General features: G+C 30.6%; 2 protein-coding genes across 2 annotated transcripts; one reads left to right on the top strand and one right to left on the bottom strand.

The window, feature by feature from the left end:
* Nucleotides 1-4,264: 4,264 nt before the first annotated feature.
* Nucleotides 4,265-4,801, top strand: LOC139888824 (uncharacterized). The gene has a single exon (XM_071871811.1). The coding sequence runs from the start codon at nucleotides 4,265-4,267 to the stop codon at nucleotides 4,799-4,801; it is 537 nt and encodes a 178-aa protein (XP_071727912.1).
* Nucleotides 4,802-17,601: 12,800 nt separating this feature from the next.
* LOC139891883 (agamous-like MADS-box protein MADS2) lies at nucleotides 17,602-22,974 on the bottom strand. The gene is made up of 8 exons (XM_071874902.1): nucleotides 22,710-22,974; nucleotides 20,739-20,817; nucleotides 20,527-20,591; nucleotides 19,853-19,952; nucleotides 19,627-19,668; nucleotides 19,052-19,093; nucleotides 18,792-18,955; nucleotides 17,602-17,977 (listed from the first exon to the last, which is right to left on the bottom strand). The coding sequence occupies exons 1-8, from the start codon at nucleotides 22,892-22,894 to the stop codon at nucleotides 17,893-17,895; spliced, it is 762 nt and encodes a 253-aa protein (XP_071731003.1). The 5' UTR covers nucleotides 22,895-22,974; the 3' UTR covers nucleotides 17,602-17,892.
* Between the last annotated feature and the right edge of the window lie 2,440 nt (nucleotides 22,975-25,414).

Genomic DNA, 25,414 nt, shown 5'->3' on the forward strand with positions numbered 1-25,414 from the left:
GCCGGCGGCTTCATCTCATTTTCTGCAACTTTTAACTGTTTTTTATCCTGTTTAATACATAACTTAAGCAAAAACATTAGAAATACTTTTTTCCCCATTTTTACCCATTTTAGTATGTTTAGGTATTAAAATGTCTTTAAAATAGCAAGATAACTCCTTAAAATGTTATTAGAAATTTGTATACTTTAAGAGTTATCAACCACGCTCTGATACCACCTGTAATGACCCAACCCGTCATTCACCCGACTAATATTTTTTTTAAACATTAACAACATTAATACAACACCGCATTACATTTTCGGAACATGAACAACCACCATACAAGTTTAATAACATGAAAATGTTTCGTACAATGCTTCGAGTATTATAAGTTTAGTACAATTCAAAATGTAGTATCGACCCAAGAGTTTAAATACCAAACAAAACACGAGCATGGTGTTTGAAGTTAAACTACCCAACAAGGTCGCATCCAAAAATGTCCTCCAATAGCCCACTAGGTGGAGGTCTCTAGTCCACAAGTTTACCCTTGTCTTTTTCCACACATGAATCTAAAAAGAATAAGAGGGTAAGCTAAACGCTTAGTGAATGCAAAAATTATACACATACATATATAATCTACTTACTTGCAAACACTTACACACATACCGCATACATGCTAGCAATTTAATTAGCATACACCCTCAAGGTACAAGCTAAAATCGTCAACATGTCACAAGCTAGCATAACCAATAGCATGTAATATAACTACGCTAATATAATCTACACACACACAATATGGTTAACCATACTCAAGCCATGGTGCTACGGCTCTTTGGTTCACACCACACGCATTTGTCATGATACTGCCGGCTCTTTGGTTAACATCATAACTTGAGTCATACTCACGCTAAGGTGCTACCGGCTCTTTGGTTAACACTACAACACACATGCCATAATGCTACCAGCTCTTTGTTTCACATCATAGCACCAATTCATACATGATATGGCACTACCGGTTCTTTGGTTCATACTAAAGCACACAAATAAATACACTATATACATACACGTATAATTATTCCACTCACCTTAATGCTTTGGTAGTAATCAAAACTAAATCCTGCAACCTTCAATACAATGTACCTATTACATTAATTACACAATTTAACACACAAACAAGTTGAACTACTTAACAACTCACAACGTTAGGGCATTAACGACTCAAGGTGCAATTATGATCTATCTGAACTATTAATACCCACACCAGGTCAAGACTACAACAAATCACTAATGGCTAGTGGTTAAAGTCTAACCACACTAATTTACACAAGTTTTTGAGTAATAAATATCTCATCTTGCTAGTTGGGTCACACAATACCCATTTGACCCATTTCAAAGTCAATACATGCATCTTGTGTCACCCATAAACCCTAATGACACCCATTTCACTAACACCAAGTGCGCTAGTGATTCAAAAACCATTTAAGACTCACAAACCAAAATTAACAACACCAAAACCAAGTTTATGAGTCTTTTAGTCTAAGTACACAAATTTTACCCAAAATCCCCAAATTAGCATGGAAATGGGTCTTACACTCAACCCATAACTAAAACCCTATCCATAACTCAAATTAAGCACTAGAACATGAAATTGAAACTTACCACAACACCAAAAGATAGCTACCAAGTGGATGCAACAAGATCCAAGCTCCAATTGGTGAGAACTAGCTTCATCTGCACTTGAAACAAGCTTTCTCTCTCTAGGGATTCTCACACTCTCTCACTAGAAGTAAATTTTGAAGTAGATGAAAATGGGATGAGGATAAGGTTTGGAACCAGATTAAAGGCTTAAAACTCGGCCATAATGTGAAAAGTCCAAAACACCATTCATTTAATTATTTTAGAAAAAGGAAAACAACATCAGATAAGGGAAAATGACAAAGTTAAAGATCTCAAACGGCTACAAATTCAGAGGTCAGAGACCTGCATGGTCGACCCAGGGTCGACCGTGATGTGAGCCGCAGCTAGCTTGGTTTGAATTTCTCTTGCCTATAAAATCCAAACCTTAGAGCACTTGAAAACTCACCTCTTGCACTTACATTTCCATTCATTTACTGATATTATTCAAATATTATTGTAATCTATTTAGAGTGATTTAAGCAAGAGTGATTGTAAACTTAGCTATGAGTTTACTTGCAAACTATCTTCTTAAAGGGATCTAGAAGATAGGTGAGGTTTCACTTAGTGAAAGCATTAGGGTCTTGTGGTAAGAGCATTTGGTGATTGTGAATTCTTCAAAGAGACGTAAGGGTTCATAAGTTGCGGCTTATCGAAGAGCTAATGTTGTATCCGGACACTCCACCGAGTTTGGAGCATCATAGTGAAACAAAATCTCAATTTGTTAAAATTGAGGAGTGGATTAATTAAGAAAGATTAGTTAACATCTTCTCGAACCACTATAAATCTCTGTGTTTGTTCTCTTATCTCTTATCTTTGCATTTATTTTACTTGTGAACAAACTAATCAAATCACACTATAGTAATCTCAAGTTCTAAATTGAAAAAGTTTTAAAAAATTGCATTAAGTAACTATTCAAACCCCCCCCCCCCCCCCAAAGTTACTTACAGTGATATTTGGAGACTAGATTTTATGGAACCATTCCCAAAATCTGATGGCAATGCTTATATTATTCATTAGGGTCTAAGATCCTTTTTAATAGCTTATATTATTCGTTACGTCTAAAGGTCTTTTTTCCACCTCCTTCTTGAGACTTAAATTATCAAGATCAAACCTCTATATATATGAGAGAGAAAGAGGGGGGGAGAGAGAGAGAGAGAGAGAGAGAGAGAGAGAGAGAGAGAGAGAGAACGACAACTCAAACACGCAACACGAATTTATCCATTATGCCCACGACGGCCGATGGGGCTTGAACCCCTAGATCTTTAGCTGAAAGACTACTCGAATACTGCTAAGCTATAAACCTTTTGCTAATATTTTATATATTTCATTATAACTCAAATCGTAATTACCTATAAACAATAATACATAATTTCAACATATAATCTGATGAAAATTCAAATTCAAGTTTAAATGGTAATAATCATCATATAAACGTACAACACAAGTTGCTTATAATTTTATGTTAGATTGAAGTAATGAACAATTTTAATCGTATTTCGACCTTGTACATAAGAAGTAATTAAAGGTTTTTAACAGCCTAATGATATTTAAAATTCATATGCGTTAGACCACAGATAACGCGATGGCATCCGCCACCATGCCATCCACATGGCTCGACAAACACCCTGACAAACGTCGAGAATGGGCGTTTGTGGCCCACGTTTGTCGGCCGATCACAGAGGAGAGAGAGGGGCGATTTGGGGAGGTGGCTTGCTGTGATTGGTGGATGATATCTAGCCGTTGGAAGACTAGTCGTTGGGCTGTTTAATTTTTTATTTTTTATTTTTTCTCCTATAAATACATACACAATTTACCCTCATTTTTATTATTCATTTCATACTTTTCTCATACTTTATACATATCAATCAAATTTATATAAATATAAACATTTTAGTTTTCATCAACAAAAAATGGAGTTTTTAGCCGCAAGTCTTGATTTGTTATTCGATAGCACTTCATCCGACGAAGAGGAAGAATACCAACCTAGAAGAACTTGGGTGCAACGGAACCTACGACATTTTATTAATAGAGATCGTGAACAAACGGGTATTAATTTGTGGAACGACTGTTTTTCTCAAACTCCGACGTATCCACACGACATTTTCAAGAGACGATTTCGGATGCGAATTCATTTATTTCTCCGTATCAAAGATGGTATTCTCAATCATTCTTATACTAATAATGCTCCTAAACACTTTGTATTTTTCCAACAACGTCCGGATGCACTCGGACGTCTTGGTTTTACAACGTTTCAAAAAATAACTTGTGCGTTACGCCAATTGGCGAATGGAGCATCCGCTGATATTTTTTATGAATATATAAAAATGACAGAGAAAACATGATATGTTTTCTTAAATAATATTAGCAAGTGTATAATTTATTTATATGGCTGAGAATATTTGCGGAAGCCAACGGCAACTGACGTTGCTCGATTGTATTCTACGCACGAGGAGAAACATGGTTTTAAAGGAATGTTGGGTAGTATTTACTGTATGCATTGGGCTTGGAAAAAGTGTCCCGTTGCATGGAAAGGTCAATATACTAGAGGTGATCACGGTCACCCTACGATCATGCTTGAAGCGGTTGCTTCTAGCATTCGTTTTTTGGGATGGCTGGTTCAAACAATGACATAAATGTGTTGAATCATTCTCCGTTGTTTGATTCACTCAAAAAGGATAGAGCTGCACCGTCTCAGTTTGAAGTAAACGGACATGTCTATCCCTTTGGTTACTACTTGGCGGACGGGATATATCCTGATTGGACAACCTTAATGAAGGGATATTCGACGCCTATTGATGAGCCACAAGTCAAATTTATTAGATTTCAAGCGAGTGCTCGAAAGGACGTAGAGCGTACATTTGGTGTTTTACAAGGTAGGTTTGCAATTTTAAAAACTCTGGCACGAGTTATGAGCGTTAACAAGATGAGAAGGATAATGTATAGTTGCATTGCTATGCACAATATGATACAAGAAGATAACGGTTTTGCCTTTAGTACTTTGGAAGAAGAATGGTTAGATAAACCCGAAAACAGGCCCTGTCGTAATATTAGGAGAAGAGTCAAAGATCGTAAATCACGAGAAAAGGAAATTCGTGATCGTAATGTAAACGATCAACTACGTGAAGATTTAACGGCTCATATTTAGAACCTCCCACTAAACTTTCGTTCTACAAACTAGTCTTTTATCTTTTTAATTCATGTAACGGTTTTTTTTAATGTAACGTTTTTCTTTAATGTAACGTTTTTTTTAATGTAACTTTTTTTTATTAATGTAACTTTTTTTATATATTTAGTGTTATATTTTATCTTATTTAATAAATAAAAATAATTAATATAACCAAACAAAAACTCGAAAATAAAATGTCACGTCATTGTCATCCTTTGACAAGAGCCCCCCATAATAACTCCCCTTTTTTCCTGCCATAGTCCAGTCACTGACTTGCCCCAAAAAGTGCACCTCATTCACTCTACGTCACAATTGTGACAACCCGGAAATTTCCAACCAAATTTAAACTTTAATTTTTATATGTTTCCGACACGATAAGCAATATTTGTTAAGTTAAATTGCAAGAATTTTAAACTATGTTCATACATTCATTCAACCTCGACCATGTTCCAACGATTCACGAACCATTAAACGAATATGATTATATATGTATATGTGTATATATATTATAACTTGAAACGTAAACAAAATATTAGATTAAATACTTTATATGATTGTATCTGTTTCAAAATATTTATCAATGTAATTAGAAGATAAGATCAAATGATTGAATTATCAGATATATTGAATTATGATTACAAGTCTCTGTTGAAAGGCCCACGTTGATTTGAGAAATCTTTCCGTTTTAACAATATTCGGAAAATGGTAAAGTGATTTATAAATAAGAATAAATTATCAATCATTGAGACCTAGACAAAGGATAGTGGAAGATTGAATCTCATAAAGACTCGATTGATCTATTTAGTTTCAAACGTACAAAAACGTTTTCAGTTTAAAAAGAACTTTATTATTAAAACGTATATAACTTTTATAAATATCTAGAACCACTTTTGACAACTCATTACTTAACTAGTATGATAAAGATAACGATATTTATATTTTATTTTATTAAATATATATAACGATTTAAATTAATATTATATATATTTATACGCGTATTATACGTACATAGTTTTATACTTTTACTATACTTAAACTTTACCTTTACTTTATTTTTACTTTACTTTAACTTTAATAATTCACTTTAATAATTCACTTTAATAATTCATACTTTAATAATTCACTTTAATAATTCATACTTTAATAATTCACTTTAATAATTCATACTTTAATAATTTACTTTAATAATTCATACTTTAATAATTCACTTTAATAATTCAAAAATCTATTATAAATAGAATTCAATAGGTTTCATTATTTCATAGAAACTTGAAAATATTTTTCTCTAAACTCTCTCAATCGATTTACATATATATATTTACTCCGTATTATTTCAAGATATTATTAGTATACATAAAATATTACGACGGAGTGCTGTCCGAGTGATTTCGAAATTATTTTTCGAGTAGGATAGGATTAAGGAAATTATGGGTTATAGCTATGGAGGTGATTGAGTATGGTTCATGGGTATGCTCGAGAGGTCAATATAGTGTTTATCATTTCCGTTGCGTCTACATACCTTTCCTGCAATATTGAATCTCAATATTGATACGTGAGTACTCATAATTTAACTTTTACATACTAATAGTGTATCCCTGACTAGTGCTCGATTATTTAGGATTATACACGCTTGTACTTTTGATATTGCCCTTAGACAGGTTATGTTGAATATTGAATTAGTTACACTTGCGGTTGAGATAAGGTATAAGATATGCATGTCCTTGGAAAGCTAGCGAAAAATTAAGGACTTTTCCTTTAGATATCGAATGGTTTTGATGAACGGATTAGAAGTTATAATCAATTGAATTTTCTATATTTTTATTAAAAATGATTATTATTATCGTCGTTTTTATCGTCGTTCTAGTTTTATCTTATTATTATCATTATTATTATCTTTATCAATAAAATGGATTTATCATTAAAAATTGTTATTTTTTTATTACTATCGTTATTATTGTTAAAGTTATAATTAGTATTATTATTATTATTATCCAATTATTATTATTATTATTATTATTATTATTATTATTATTAGTATTATTATTATTATTATCATTATTAATATATATATCATTATTTAAAAATGGATATTGTCATTGTTATTATTATTATTACTATATTATCATTAAGATAATTATTAGTATTATCGTTAAAAATGTTATAGTAACTATCATTATTAATATTAGTGTAATTAAAACAAATATTTGTAACACCTAATTATTTTGATTACTATTATTATCATTATTATGAACACGATATAAAAGACGATTAAAAGCTATTAAACGAAACGATTAGGAAATAATGAGTAAGAGTATCATGATGAAATTAAAATATTATAAGATATTGATTTAGATAAAATTATCGTTCTTATTATTTTTATCATTACTATTATTATTAAAAATATCGTTAGTATTAAAACTATCATTTTAACAAAAATTATCATTTTAATAGAAATGTCATTGTTACTATAAAATATCATTATTATTATTATTATTTTAAATAGAATTATTATTTTAAAGATAATATTAAAAATTATCGTAAATATTAAAGTTATCATAATTAGAATTATCGTTTTATCATAATGTCATCTTAGTAATTATAAATATTGATATTTTTATAATAATTATTATTATTACAAAATAATACAACTTTTACTTACTATCATTATAGATATTATTTTATCAAATAAATATGTGATACAAACATATTTTACTACGTGTAATAACTTACTTTAATAATACCTATCATATTATCTTTATGATATTAAATGAACCCTATAAATTTTATTACTTAATATATATAAAAGTATATTATATTATATAAATTTAATATAAAATTTTATTTATTAATAAATAAATTATATTATTTACTCTAATAAATCTTTTAAAAATATTTAAAAATATAAAACGACGATATTTAAACTATATATTAATCATGTATAGATTTTTGGAAATTATTTTGAGTCAAATTTACTTTTGTTGACTTTTGCATATTAGTCTCGAGCATTAGGATTGTGGTACACTATGACTTGGCCTAATTTGTTAGACAAATATTGACCAACACATAATTATATATAATTAATTTAGGTTCGTGAATCCGAGGCCAACCTTGCACTTGTTCAATGACGTTATATGTATTTTTACTACGAAATACAGTATGGTGAGTTTCATTTGCCTTTTTACCCTTTATATTTTTGGGACTGAGAATACATGCGCTTTTATAAATGTTTGACGAAATAGACACAAGTAATTGAAACTACATTCTATGGTTGAATTATCGAAATCGAATATGCCCCTTTTTATTAAAGTCTGGTAATCTAAGAATTAGGGAACAGACACCCTAATTGACGCGAATCCTAAAGATAGATCTATTGGGCCTAACAAACCCCATCCAAAGTACCGGATGCTTTAGTACTTCGAAATTTATATCATGTCCGAAGGAGGATCTCGGAATGATAGGGGATATTCTTATATGTATCTAGTTAATGTCGGTTACCAGGTGTTCACCATATGAATGATTATTTTTGTCTCTATGCATGGGACGTATATTTATGAGAACTGGAAATGAAATTCTTGTGGTCTATTAAAATGATGGAAATAAATGATTATGATAAACTAATGAACTCACCAACCTTTTGGTTGACACTTTAAAGCATGTTTATTCTCAGGTGTTAAAGAAATCTTCCGCTGTGAATTTGCTCATTTTAAAGATATTACTTGGAGTCTTTCATAGCATATTTCGAAGAACGTTGCATTCGAGTCATTGAGTTCATCAAAGATTATTATTAAATCAATTTATAGTTGGATAGTGGATATTATGAAATGGTATGCATGCCTGTCAATTTTCGATGTAAAGAAATTTTGTCTTTTAAAAACGAATGCAATGTTTGTAAAATGTATCATATAGAGGTCAAATACCTCGCAATGTAATCAACTATTGTGAATCGTTTATAATGTATATGAACGGGTCATTTCAGTTGGTATCAGAGCGGTGGTCTTAGCGAACCAGGTCTGCATTAGTGTGTCTAACTGATAAGTCGTTAGGATGCATTAGTGAGTCTGGACTTCGACCGTGTCTGCAGGTCAAAAGTTTTGCTTATCATTTCTAGTCGGAAATCATCTGCTTATCATCCATAGGAAATTACCTGCTTATTATTATTAGTCTAGACACGTCTTGCTACATTAATTGCATGAGTAGTGTATAGACAAAATTCATATCTTAGCGTATCTGCTAAATCATATCTTATCGTATCTGTTACTTTAAACTTTGCCTGACATACCCCGCAAATTCCTCCGTAATCTATGAAATCTTTTGATCTCTATATATAGATATCCTATGTAAATAGAATACCACCCGATAGCCGAAAAATCATTTTATATCGAAAATCCTTTATCCAATCGTACGAAATGGAATTTGTCATCAGTTCAAGTCACTCGGATTCCGAAATGGAATCTCACTCAAGCTCCGAAAGCAGTGTGACCGGAATGGATCAACCAATCAGTCATCACCTATTCTGGATGAATTGGGGATGGGTTCGTAGCCTCCTCAATCATTGGAAACAAGAAGAAGGCGATCTTTTCCATCCACCACATTGCCCTCTTGGCGAAGAACCTGAAGCACTTACCGGCGAACCTGTTCGAGACACCATTTTCTCTCTCATTTCCAGGGTATCTCGTCACGATTATATACTACATCAAATTCTAGATTTTATTTATCCTCTCGTTCCGACCGACAATCATCCTGGAATAATAGAAGAAGTCAACGAACTTCGCGCTCGGGTAGTGGCTTTGGAGAATATGGTGCAGAGATTACAAACACCAGCAGCAGCACCAGCAGCATAACCAGTACCACCATCATCAATGCCAACAGTACCATTACCACCTCCAACCACAACCGCGTTGTAAACCTCAACTTCACAATCTGTCCCACTAGCATCAACGTCATACGCACAATAGATACCAAGGAGTACCAACAACAATAACTGACGAAGCATTAATTCATAACTTCATTGGAGAAACATTCCGCGGCGATTATATAATCTCTAAAGTCTTAGAGATTATCTAATCTAGCACTAACCATAAATCAGTTAAGCGAACCAAAATGATAGAAGGAAGAGTAGAAACCCTGACAAAAATGGTGTGTGATTAACAAGTTAAACTTGTTTTACCAACAGCATCAACAGTACCGTCAACGTCACCAGCATCGTCAGTACAGTCAACATCAGAATCAACAACACCTATAATATCACAAACTCCGTCAGTTCAAGAATCACTGTGGACATCATTACGAATCAATAACGTGTATATTGTATCAACAAGTTATGAAGAATTAACTCATTCCCTCTGAAGAAATTATATATATATTTTATATATATATATTTTGAAATAAAAAATAAATCTTTCCGTGCTAAGCTATTGTGTGTGAATCTTAACTACTCGGTTAATTCATATTACAAATATGCAATAATGTACGTCCCTCGCCCGCGACTCAACCATCGTTAACTACAATCTCTGTCTCAATTCAACAAATTCCAATTCCTAATAAATCAAGTATATATTTGATTTTACACTTCATCATTGATGTAACCGAAACTTTTTAGATAACATCATTTGTACTTTGAGAAGTTCACAAGAATTTAACGAAAACCAACATCACATGTCAACAAATAATGAAGTATTGATTCATAATTTTAATATTATTGAAGAAATACTTATGTAACCTCTAAAGCCTTCAAGGAATTATTCAATTCTAGTTCCAACCGTAAATCGAATGAGTTTAATTTAGTATTAACTCATTAAAATCTATGTTACATCTGAGGAGAATATATACATATATATTTTCATAAAGACTGTAATAAAATTCTTATGTACAAAATATTAATTGTGAAAATTTTTTAACGGGTACGTAATACCCGAGAGATATATATAAATTCACAATTAATATGTTACATTCTTCGAATCAGATCAAGCAAATTATCAATTATACTTCCTACTTTCACAATAATATACATTCTTTCATAGAAATCAAAACAACCATACTCATTCAAACCCAATTACATATTCTGATTTTAAAATCTCAGAATTCAATTCGAGATATAACCGGTACCATCACTTTTAGATTCCTACATCTTTCAAAGCTATACTTTGACTTCAAAAGTGTGTTAGAACATCAAACGTATACAAACAATTACAATCTGTGTTCAAACCCTTCGAAAATCTCTGAAGACACTTCAAATAATGAGCAATCGAGATGATGATCCAACCACATATTACCCACAGTTATGTACTTAAAAAGTTCTCGAAACCAAAGTCATAATTCAACACATATCTGTGTCAGATCTTTTGGCATTTATTAGTAAAAAATAACCTTGCAATTCCTTTGCAAAGTAGCAAATTATATCACAGCTCCAGCAAGACAACTTCGATTTTTTCATTCGGGGTAGCCTTATCATAATTTTGATATATGTGATTACCCTTTTGTTACCGGAGAACCTTTCATATTCCACCACATTAGCAATAAACTTACCAACAACTTCACTGATCTTGGGCATTCCGAAGAATCTTTATATTTATCGAAACCTCATCATTTACTCATCTGCCTCTTGTAACGAGAATTGTCATACGAATCATTGGAAATTAGCAATCAGTATTTTGAAATCTCACTGCATGTTGACGCCAACAGTTATACATAACGTCTATTTCCAAGGCTTACATACTTCGAATGTGAATTTTCTGAAAAACACTCTGAACCGCGAACTAGTTCTCGAAATGCTGATGAAGCAACAAAAACTGTAAACGACCTTAGCAGTAAAAAGTTTGATGATAAAGATTAGTGTATTAACAAAGCTCAGAAATAGAGAAGTTTTGGAACTGGAAAACGGATTGAGCAAAGTATGAAGGAGGCTGTGGATAAATCACAAAGACTGAACCTGCCTTCAAAGAATCCAAATGATTCAGTGTCTGCTGAAGTCATTAACGAATACCTTGCTCCTGACACTAAACCCTTACAGACAATATTCTTCATCATCCTCTGATATTAGAAATTCTAAGATATCATCGTATCTTTCATTATAAATATCCTCCATATTTCTGAAGATATTTCCATAACTATTCTTATCTGGAATCATTTATCTCTTTGCGCTATCTGTATTACATCAAAAAGGAAACTGTTTAGTTTCTATACTCTGTAAACCTTTGAGTTTAAAATATGAATGTTTTTGAAGTAGTGTTGGAAACTGAAGCATGAGTTAGTATAATATAATGACACTTGATCAACGTGATTATATTACAGTAATTCATGCTGAGTTTCTAAATAAAACATGATAATTCACAGATCATAACGTCATCATGTGCTATGTTACACGACTCTTGTATTCTCTTTGATCTCTAAATATCAAGAAAATATTTCTTGATGATTCGGCCTTTTCTGAGGTATTCTGGTAATTTGACAAGTCAAGATCGTGTCATTACAATTTCCTTCCTAGAACATTAACAATGTTCATTCCAAAATTTATATCTACGAATTCTGGACCATTACAAGCGGTGCTTAATCGCAAGAAGAAGAAACGGAAGGACAAAGCTCCGAACTAGAAATGGGAGTATAAATCATAGCAAATAGAAGAGAGCATTAACTGTGGATGACAATGATTATAGAAGAAGCAAGGACTTTGAAATATAAGGGAAGATATAAAACCCAACAACAACCCAGAAATCACAAACCGTATATATCAATGCATATAGCAACATAAAGACACGGGAGAACTAAAAACACTATAAAACCAAGAGTATAGTAGAAGTAAATAGATTCTTCCGGCGGTAGATGAAAAAGAAGAATGACTGATATGAAAGTTAGAAGTATATCGAGAATCAGAACTGGATGGAGCATATTGATGAATACTTTAAAATATGAGTTGAGGGAGAAAGAATAGAAGGTGATGAAACATGACTAGGAAATTAGAAATCAACAGATTTAACTCACACAATGGCGGAATAAGTGAATCAAACCCTCTAGTGAATAGGTTAAGTTTTTTTTGATTAATTTAGTCAAACCACAACTAAATCAAGTGTGATTAGATCAACACCTAGAGCTATTATTCACCACCTGGGTGATTTGGACTGAGAGAGAATCGGAGGAGCTCACTAGATCTGAGTGTGTGTAATAAATGAGAGGCTTAACCTAAAATGAAGAACATAAGACTTTATATACCCCTGCTGTTGACTCACCTATACGATTCATTCATCACACGTACGAGTTGGCTTCATCAGTCGTACGGGTGATCACTCACTCGTGTCTTCTCATTTAGGTTGTAATTGTGACTTAGCTCAGCATCAACCGTGCGTATGAGCCTGTCAGCTGTACTAGTGAGGCTTCACTCGTACGTCTGACTAAGTCTAACATAGTTAAACATCTAAATCTCGTTCCTGCAGTTCCTGTAACCACATACAAACGCGGATAGGATAATAACGAGCAATCATGGTGGCCTGTAAACTGTTGTACCTGCAATGGACGCGGGTAGATGTCTAGGAACTTGCATAAAATGCATCAACAGAAGGTGTGAGTTGTAAGGAAACGAAGGAGGTGAATTTATAAGAAAATCTCCTACAGAACAATTAAAATGGACGATCGCATTTAAAGCGGATCCTAATTCCCTTGATTACCGGAGTGTCAAATCTTATTAAGAAGATTTTCTTCAAATCCCTTGAAATCTGGGAATCAATCATATCTACGTTAAATGATAAGATGAATCTACACTTACTCATTTCACTCTTCTATGTTAGCTTCATTCGTACTCTTCATATAAATGGATTGTTTATCCAAATTATTCGCTGATGATAAAACTCTAATTTTCAGCCCGTATGCATCATGAAAACATACTTATTATCATTCACGACCTTTCCACTCAAATTTCGGGACGAAATTTCTTTAACGGGTAGGTACTGTGACAACCCGGAAATTTCCAACCAAATTTAAACTTTAATTTTTATATGTTTCCGACACGATAAGCAATATTTGTTAAGTTAAATTGCAAGAATTTTAAACTATATTCATACATTCATTCAACCTCGACCATGTTCCAACGATTCACGAACCATTAAACGAATATGATTATATATGTATACGTGTATATATATTATAACTTGAAACGTAAACAAAATATTAGATTAAATACTTTATATGATTGTATCTGTTTCAAAATATTTATCAATGGAATTAGAAGATAAGATCAAATGATTGAATTATCAGATATATTGAATTATGATTACAAGTCTCTGTTGAAAGGCCCACGTTGATTTGAGAAATGTTTCCGTTTTAACAATATTCGGAAAATGGTAAAGTGATTTATAAATAAGAATAAATTGTCAATCATTGAGAACTAGACAAAGGATAGTGGAAGATTGAATCTCATAAAGACTCGATTGATCTATTTAGTTTCAAACGTACAAAAACGTTTTCAGTTTAAAAAGAACTTTATTATTAAAACGTATATAACTTTTATAAATATCTAGAACCACTTTTGACAACTCATTACTTAACTAGTATGATAAAGATAACGATATTTATATTTCATTTTATTAAATATATATAACGATTTAAATTAATATTATATATATTTATACGCATATTATACGTACATAGTTTTATACTTTTACTATACTTAAACTTTACCTTTACTTTATTTTTACTTTACTTCAACTTTAATAATTCACTTTAATAATTCATACTTTAATAATTCACTTTAATAATTCATACTTTAATAATTCACTTTAATAATTCATACTTTAATAATTCACTTTAATAATTCATACTTTAATAATTCACTTTAATAATTCAAAAATCTATTATAAATAGAATTCAATAGGTTTCATTATTTCATAGAAACTTGAAAATATTTTTCTCTAAACTCTCTCAATCGATTTACATATCTATATATTTACTCCATATTATTTCAAGATATTATTAGTATACATAAAATATTACGACGGAGTGCTGTCCGAGTGATTTCGAAATTGTTTTTCGAGTAGGATAGGATTAAGGAAATTATGGGTTATAGCTATGGAGGTGATTGAGTATGGTTCATGGGTATGCTCGAGAGGTCAATATAGTGTTTATCATTTCCGTTGCGTCTACGTACCTTTCCTGCAATATTGAATCTCAATATTGATACGTGAGTACTCATAATTTAACTTTTACATACTAATAGTGTATCCCTGACTAGTGCTCGAGTATTTAGGATTATACATGCTTGTACTTTTGATATTGCCCTTAGACAGGTTAGGTTGAATATTGAATTAGTTACACTTGCGGTTGAGATAAGGTATAAGATATGCATGTCCTTGGAAAGCTAGCGAAAAATTAAGGACTTTTCCTTTAGATATCGAATGGTTTTGATGAACGGATTAGAAGTTATAATCAATTGAATTTTCTATATTTTTATTAAAAATGATTATTATTATCGTCGTTTTTATCGTCGTTCTAGTTTAATCTTATTATTATCATTATTATTATCTTTATCAATAAAATGGATTTATCATTAAAAATTGTTATTTTTTTATTACTATCGTTATTATTGTTAAAGTTATAATTAGTATTATTATTATTATTATCCAATTATTATTATTATTATTATTATTATTATTATTATTATTATTATTATTATTATTATTATTATTATTATTATTATTATTATTATTATTATTATTATTATTATTATTATTATTATTATTAGTATTATTATTATTATTATCATTATTAATATATATATCATTATTTAAAAATGGATATTGTCATTGTTATTATTATTATTACTATATTATCATTAAGATAATTATTAGTATTATCGTTAAAAATGTTATAGTAACTATCATTATTAATATTAGTGTAATTAAAACAAATATTTGTAACACCTAATTATTTTGATTACTATTATTATCATTATTATGAACACGATATAAAAGACGATTAAAAGCTATTAAACGAAATGATTAGGAAATAATGAGTAAGAGTATCATGATGAAATTAAAATATTATAAGATATTGATTTAGATAAAATTATCGTTCTTATTATTTTTATCATTACTATTATTATTAAAAATATCGTTAGTATTAAAACTATCATTTTAACAAAAATTATCATTTTAATAGAAATGTCATTGTTACTATAAAATATCATTATTATTATTATTTTAAATAGAATTATTATTTTAAAGATAATATTAAAAATTATCGTAAATATTAAAGTTATCATAATTAGAATTATCGTTTTATCATAATGTCATCTTAGTAATTATAAATATTGATATTTTTATAATAATTATTATTATTACAAAATAATACAACTTTTACTTACTATCATTATAGATATTATTTTATCAAATAAATATGTGATACAAACATATTTTACTACGTGTAATAACTTACTTTAATAATACCTATCATATTATCTTTATGATATTAAATGAACCCTATAAATTTTATTACTTAATATATATAAAAGTATATTATATTATATAAATTTAATATAAAATTTTATTTATTAATAAATAAATTATATTATTTACTCTAATAAATCTTTTAAAAATATTTAAAAATATAAAACGACGATATTTAAACTATATATTAATCATGTATAGATTTTTGGAAATTATTTTGAGTCAAATTTACTTTTGTTGACTTTTGCATATTAGTCTCGAGCATTAGGATTGTGGTACACTATGACTTGGCCTAATTTGTTAGACAAATATTGACCAACACATAATTATATATAATTAATTTAGGTTCGTGAATCCGAGGCCAACCTTGCACTTGTTCAATGACGTTATATGTATTTTTACTACGAAATACAGTATGGTGAGTTTCATTTTTCTTTTTACCCTTTATATTTTTGGGACTGAGAATACATGCGCTTTTATAAATGTTTAACGAAATAGACACAAGTAATTGAAACTACATTCTATGGTTGAATTATCAAAATCGAATATGCCCCTTTTTATTAAAGTCTGGTAATCTAAGAATTAGGGAACAGACACCCTAATTGACGCGAATCCTAAAGATAGATCTATTGGGCCTAACAAACCCCATCCAAAGTACCGGATGCTTTAGTACTTCGAAATTTATATCATGTCCGAAGGAGGATCCCGGAATGATAGGGGATATTCTTATATGTATCTAGTTAATGTCGGTTACCAGGTGTTCACTATATGAATGATTATTTTTGTCTCTATGCATGGGACGTATATTTATGAGAACTGGAAATGAAATTCTTGTGGTCTATTAAAATGATGGAAATAAATGATTATGATAAACTAATGAACTCACCAACCTTTTGGTTGACACTTTAAAGCATGTTTATTCTCAGGTGTTAAAGAAATCTTTCGCTGTGCATTTGCTCATTTTAAAGATATTACTTGGAGTCTTTCATAGCATATTTCGAAGAACGTTGCATTCGAGTCATTGAGTTCATCAAAGATTATTATTAAATCAATTTATAGTTGGATAGTGGATATTATGAAATGGTATGCATGCCTGTCAATTTTCGATGTAAAGAAATTTTGTCTTTTAAAAACGAATGCAATGTTTGTAAAATGTATCATATAGAGGTCAAATACCTCGCAATGTAATCAACTATTGTGAATCGTTTATAATGTATATGAACGGGTCATTTCAACAATCACCATTATCCGTGGTCTTAACGTTGTCTGTGATGTAAGTTTAATTTTAGAGAAACAAATCAAGAAATCAAAACCAATGACAAAATCCAAAATTTTAAGGAAAATGAAGGTGAAGAAATATGCACACAAATAACAAGTTGTTCATGTTTGTCTTTCAATGATAGGTTGTTACATGTCACCAGAATTCAGCAAAAAATAATAAACATGATGTTTATTGTGGATTTGATATCGCTCAGAATATCAGGAAGCGGTAAAGGCAACTGAAGAAATAGAGCCACTTGACTTTATTAGACCATCTGAGTATAAGATAGGGGCAATCTCTCTTAATAGACTGTCAAACCATAAAAAAGTCAAGGTTGACCAGTTTGTAGTTTCGTTGACCTTTTTCGGACAACTACAAAGTCAAAGCATCCATCCAGGGATTATGCCATTCACATTCTGTCCACTTGTAGATGCTGTTATTTGGTTTGAACCTATTGTGTTATACCTGTAGGTAAATTTTGATTTTAGATATTAAATTCAGTTATAAACTTACAGTTCATAAATAGAAGAAAAACAACAACACATACACATTACTACCTCCGTCCCGGTCAATTCTATTGTCCACTATTTTATTTTGGGATGTCTCAAATTAATTTTCCACTTTCATAAATATAAAAAAATTTTGTCTGTATTTTACTTATATACGACAAAAAGATGGGTAAAGGTAAGAGGTAAAATTATAAAGTTAATAAAAAATACATATGACAAATATTTTTTCTTACACTGTGTGTTTTTTATCCAGAAACAATAAATTTGACTTGTCCTAAATATTATCACCAAAAAGGTAGATAGACGGATAAAAAAAAAGTTAAGGCTATTTGAAAAGGGTAGGGATTATTACTTAGATGTGCGCGGTTAAAGCAGGTTATTTCACGATGGTTCTCGACTATTTTTCATGCCGCCCAACAATATTTTGTTAGTAAGCTAGATTTGAATCTCTAGACCACATGTGAGGAATTGGGACGTCTTATAGAATGAATGTACAATGTACAATATAGACTATCAATTATGGCCCTACCCAAAATTTTACAAAGCCTTGTATATTTATTTATATACTCCGTACTTGTTTTGTTATCATTTCAAATAGGGTAAAATTAAAATATTGAATTAAAAACTATAGACTATAAAGAGTTGATCAAGACTTAACCAGTATACTATCTTGAGATTACTTATCTTCCGATTACTATTCATTATAATTGACATAAATTTCAAATTATATCGCAATAGAGAATAATTGGTTATTGGGTGTAAAAAGTTACCCGATTTGCAAATTGGAGTTGCAATCTAGAGCCTGGAAGAAGCCTTCATGTTGAGGATGATGTTCCTGCCGGTGTTGATAATGATGTTGTATAAATGAATTACCATTTTCACCTTCTCTTGCCCATGATGGTCCTGCTTGGTTTTCAGCATAAAATTCTTCTAGCTGTAATAACAATAACAAGAATTCCATTTAATAATTTTTTCTTTTTATTTATATTATTTCTGGATCGAATTGAATTAATTATATAAATGCTCTTACCTTAGTCTGTAAAGCTTTATTAGCTTCAAGCCACATCCTTTCCTATAATCAAGTTTCATGGATTTGTTAATCTGTAATTAATTACTTGAGCAGAGGAATATTCAATTGAATCTATAAATTAAGTTGAGATTCAAGGGACCAATGAGAGCGTGACATAATGAGAGCGTGACATGTGGCGTGAAAATCACATTTATTGAAAAAAAAAGTTTTAAAATTTTTTTTAAAAAATAAAAAATTTTGGAATTTTTTTTTTTCAATTTTTTTTATAGTCACATGTGATTTACCTATACAATCACATGTGATGGAATTATATAATCACATGTGTTGGATTTGACATGCATAATCACATGTGATTGACGTGCAGGATCACTTGTGATTTTAAAGAAAAAAAAATTTCGAAAAAAAAATTTCGAAACCAAATTTTAAATAAAAAAAAATTAATTGTTTTTCAATCACATGTGATTTTCGCACCACATGTCGCGCTCTAATTGATACGTTGAATTTTAAGCAAATTATTGGATTAAAGGGATTACAACTCTACATCATTATATTAATACCAATCTTGAGTAAGATACCTTAACTTGAAGATCAGAGAGCCGATCGAGCATTGATTGAGTCTGCACATATATTACATATATACATATACATATAAGCTGACATGTTTCAAAAAATAATCTACCAATTACACGCGTAGAATAAAGATCCAGGTTATGATATAAAGCAAGTTTAAAATACATACATTGATATATGAAATGAAGCTAAGATACATATTACACAAAACAAGATCTCGGTATTCGTTACCCTTATGGAGCGGATTTGTCTTAGAGTGGAGTCTAGTTGGCGCTCGAGTTTCTCAAGTTCTTTCAGGTTCAATGGCCCCAAATTTTCCCCGAATAGTTGTCTGTTATATATAAACATTCAACGTTCAAAGATACTACTCGAATCCTATATATCTGCGAACCACCGTCGAGTTGTTTTTGCTTGTTGGGACCCGTTACTAACATGCGGGTAAAAAGTTTTGGCCCATGACCCGCCGATACCCGTAACGGGTAATAAAAATATACTTACAACTTAGTTAGAAATTACTTAAAAAAATAAAATAATTTTATTGATTATAAACCATATTTACAAGCTATATGTAAAATAACATAAATATATATTTAATTATAAAATCACTTTTAAAATTAAACATGTATGTGTAAACTTGCGGGTAAATTAAAAAAAGTTTCATAGTATTGGATGGGCTTTCCTCGCGACGGGTAGCATATACCCACTACTCCCCCGCGACCCATCGGCGAGTAAAAATTTTTACCCGTACTTGTGCCCGTGGGTAAGATTTAATGATTTTACTGCCATCGTGGATTGCGGATTTTTTCTCACCCATTGTAATCCCTAAATTTGATGTTATTAGTCTTGTTAATTAGACTAATGTTGAAAATTGGTATTTCTTTCAATAACCTACACCTCTTATGTACCTTTGGTATTGTTGTAAAGACTCGTATTTAGCTTTCAGTTTCATATACTCCTTGTAGCTACTTTGCTACACAAACAAAACAGTAAATTGTCAAAAACAGTTCCGAAGTAGCAAATTAAAGACTAATTTATCCTTGGGTACGATGATTTGGAATCGGGTTTGACACATGCATAATCAAGAAAACGTAGAAATGATACGTAATGTAAGTTATACCTCGGCATCATTGGCAGATCGATTCACTTCCATTGAACTATAAGTGCAATTTTGATACCTTTCGAGCATCTTGAGCATGCTGATATAAGAAATCAGAACAAAGGTAATTAAACTTGTCTAAATTATCATGAAATTTGGTTTCAAAATTGAAAGGTGAGCACAATATTGAATTGGGCGGGGCATCTTGTCACCAAAAGTCAAAGGGTCAGGGGTTTAAGTCCAGACGTACACCCAAAAGTCACAACCACTGAGTGAGTTAGATATGCCCCACATTATTGAATAGGGGGGCCGGTCTGGGTTACGGATTATCAACCTTTCTCTATCAAAATATTGAAAGGTGAGCATGCCGAATTCATAATTATTTGTATTGACATATTTCATGGTTATAATCATTTCATGGTTATAATCCAGGATTTGAATACATATCCATTAAAATTTGGTCAAAAAAATAATTCAAACTAACTACATGTAATGGAACACAAAATGAAGCCATACATATAAAGTAAATGTTAGAACCCATGTTTCAATGAGACTCATTTTGGACAATACACAACTAGTGACTTTTAGAATAATAATATTGAAGACCCCATAATTAACCGTGATCATGAACAAGACAATTTCTAATTTTTTTCTAATTTTTCTTTTCGGAAAAAATATAATATTATATAAAAACATATCTACGGATCAAAATCAATATAGTGCAAACCGATTACGGATATAACTGGAAACATAATCTGGCTGAAATCAACAAATGGAAATAAGCACACCAAACCAAATCTAACCACTAAGTGGAACAAAAGTTATTAAGGCTATTGATCATTAACAAGACAAAATGAGGAGTATTTAGCGAGGGTTTTTATGCAATAACTAATGAAATTTGGCTTTTACCTATCTGATTAAATTGCTGATTCATAAAGCATGTGCATGTCATATTGATTTGAAATAAACAAGTACAAAAGAATTCAGTTGAAACACTTCTGTCTCTGAAAGTGTGCTGACAGTTAGGGTTCCAAGAGACCAATAAAATAATATTTGTTATTCAGACTAGGTATTTAATGAACTTGTAGCTCCAATCCCTACCAAGATTTTTACAATATAAATTACCCACAACTCAATTCTTAATACTACTATAAAGTTGAATATATATTAAATAATAAATCAAACAATCCACGACTTTAAACAGTACTAGAATAAAATCGTTAAGAAGTAAAGATTGGCATACATCAAGTTTTTAAAAAAACAAAAGAAAAAAATCAACTTTTTGAGCATAATTAGGATCCTAAAACAAAAACATGGATTGAATTTGAAAAAGAAAAAGTTGTCAAAAAAATGACAGCCTTTAGCTATGTTAATTCATTCCTACTCCCTCTGTCTTACAAAAATTATTCCTACTCCCCCTGTTAATTCATTCCACTTTTCTATTTTTGTTTGTTTCAAAATTATTGCCTATTTTTCTAAATAACTACTATTAAATATTCCTAAAGTTCCAACCATGTCTCTTTTAATTTTGAAAATTCAACTTTAAATACATCAATTAATTTATTAGCTACCTTTTATAACTACATTAAATGAAGGACAAATTAGACAATTTATTACTATATCTTAAATCCAACAAAGAGTCAAACAGAACTGTTTTTTTGGATGAAGGGAGTATTAAACTAAATTGAAGTAAAATATACTAAAATCAAACTCCTCTCAAGTGCTTAATAATAAAGACAAGATCAAGTTAACTCTGAAATCACTAAACCTAAATTATTAATTAACCATTAAAGAATAATCTTTAACAAAAAAAAAAAAAAAAAAAAAAAAAAAAAAAAAAAACTTTAACCTAGCTCATTTAATTTGAGGGTTTTCTAAATTTATAACAAAGCATAAAACTTTATTTATTTCCCAGCACAAAATCATCAAGAAACACATAACCCATCACAGATCTACAAAAAAACACGCATAATAAAGCTATTAATATCTTACTTAGAGGTGCTGCAGAACTCATATAGCTTTCCTCGATTTGAGAAGATGATAAGAGCAAGTTCAGCATCACAAAGAACAGAGAGTTCATAAGCTTTCTTCAGAAGCCCATTTCTTCTTTTAGCAAAAGTCACCTGCCTATTTATTTTATTTTCAATTCTTTTCAATTCCACTCTTCCCCTACCCATAATTCTTTATTTAATTAAAATAGCACAATATTTTTTTATTTTTCAAAACCCAATTCAGTCAAAATTGATTGTTGCAAAAAAAAAAAAAAAATTAAAAAAAATGAAAGTGAAGTGTTGATAATTATCGTGTTATCGTATGAGGGTCCTTCAAGAAAATAAATCTTGAAAAAAAAAAAAAAAACATATATAAACAAAGATGGGGTTTAAATTACAAAGTGGATAAACTCTTTTTTCAAGGGTTTCCAAGATTAATTTTCTTTCATATTTCATACCCAGATATGAAATTTAGGGTTGGTGTTGGTTCCATCTTCAAAGCTTAATGATTTTTAACCTATTTGAGAAACACAAGCAAGCATCATCATCTCTGGACGAGTAATACCCACTCGCAGTAGAACGCGTGTTCACTAAATGTGTCATTTGTTGTTTAAGGTGAGCGCGTGGATGTTAATTTGATGAGTTTATTAGTTTTTAGTTTTTTTGATAAAAGTCATCAACGTATGTCACCAACCTAAAATAGGTATTGCACGTGTCGATTCAGGAATGGTTGGCATAGGCATCAACTTTTTATTGTATTTTCTTTACTTTAGCTTTGTCCGTACAATATTTTCGAGATATTTTAGTATTGTAAAAGGGAGCTGATTCGTACACCATCATTTTTAGCTATACACCATTAAACGTGCATTAGGCAGTTGTACAGTACAGTGCTTTAAAGCATAACTAGTGGTGTATGGCTAAAACTTAGTGGTGTACGAATCATCACCCATTGTAAAATCTTCTTAAAAGATATTTAGATGAGTAGTCAAATCAAGTATTTTCGTTAATAAAATTTCGTGGTTGGTTCTAGAACTTTACATCGAGATACATGAGAGGAAGTAAAGTTTATTTTGAACTTAGTTAGTCCCAATTTTTGATTATACTAGTTAAATGAACCGTGAATTCACGGGTTAGTTGAATAACTTAAATTCAAAGAGACAATGCTAACCATAATCGACCTTCATAGCAAGTTCAGAACAACCGCAGGTAAAGTGGCACCAAAAGCCACTCCTTGATGACTTGAGATCAGTTGTAGTAAGATGCTTCTAGGCTTTAACAAACACCTTTGAAAATTTAAACTAATAAAAAAGTATTACTGTAAAACACTTATTATAATAAAATGAATCGACTATACTTCAACAACAACAATACAACCCTTCTATTTGTTGCTATCCCATGATCTACACAAATCTCTGTACCCTGATCGTTTACGTCACGCAGTGAATTATTCTCTAGCTCAACACCCTTCATATTTTTGTCCATCTTAAAGAAAATCTTCTTCAAAACCTCTTATCAAATAAAACACTATCAACACCTTTTATCACCTACAACACCATCAACAAAATATAGTGCAAGCCAAAATCCTTTTTCTATCGTGGTTCGAAAAACAGTCGCAAAGCACACCTCTACTTCATTCTTTTTCTACTCTTAAGTCGATGAATATGATAGAAGAAAAGAGAATGATGATGAATAATAAACTGAACGACGAGAGGCTTCTGGGTCAAAGATGATAATAACCGTTAATGTTAATTATGATAATAATTACATGAGGAAGAAAACAAGAATGATAATTGATGATCAATAACAATAATGATGAACGATATTGAGTGAACAGAAGACCCCACCAGCTGTTTTCTTGTCGTTTGAAAATAGGGATTAATAAAAGATGAAAGTGATAGCAAAGTGGAGATGGCTGCTTATTTTTCTATTCGGCTTCCAATATAAAAAAAATGAACTATCAACGACAGATAAAATTTTGGGCTACCTGGTTTACGGTTTTATTTTGGGCCGAACACCTTCTTCTGTTGTTGGGCCATTTAACTTAAATCTGTTACTAATCAGCCCAAAAATCCACTTGGGCTAACTATTGTGCACGTCGACTTCCTGCTGCAATTCTTTTTGTTTTATTTCCGTTCCAGCTGAATAACCATCACCATCTTAAATTCGCTATAGTAGTTAATTGAGAAGAGTGATAATGATGATGAGGAGTCTGTGAGCGAATTTATTATGATGAACGGGTAGGGTAAAGAAGATGATAATGGAAGTTAATGATTAAGGTGATGATTGATATGATCATGATTTATGATTATGGTCGTGATTCAGGATAATGAATTATGATTAGGGATCGATGTTGATTGTGTAATAATGATGATGATGTTTGATAATGGAAGATGAAGAAGGAGAAAACAGATACATAGTTATAGTTATATAGGTTAAGGTGTAAATTAAAATAGAAAAATCAAAACAGATCGATGGTTACGGAGTTTGTTTGTAAGCAAGAGGTCGCGGGTTTGAGTCCGGGCAGTGGCATTTCTTTTTAAATGCTTTTTTCTTCAAAGGTTGTATTCTATAATAATAATAATAATAATAATTATTATTATTATTATTATTATTATTATTATTATTATTATTATTGTTATTGTTATTGTTATTGTTATTGTTATTGTTATTGTTATTGTTATTGTTATTGTTATTGTTATTGTTATT

The sequence above is a fragment of the Rutidosis leptorrhynchoides genome, chromosome 2, assembly GCF_046630445.1.
Source record: "Rutidosis leptorrhynchoides isolate AG116_Rl617_1_P2 chromosome 2, CSIRO_AGI_Rlap_v1, whole genome shotgun sequence".
Classification (NCBI taxonomy): Eukaryota; Viridiplantae; Streptophyta; class Magnoliopsida; order Asterales; family Asteraceae; genus Rutidosis; species Rutidosis leptorrhynchoides.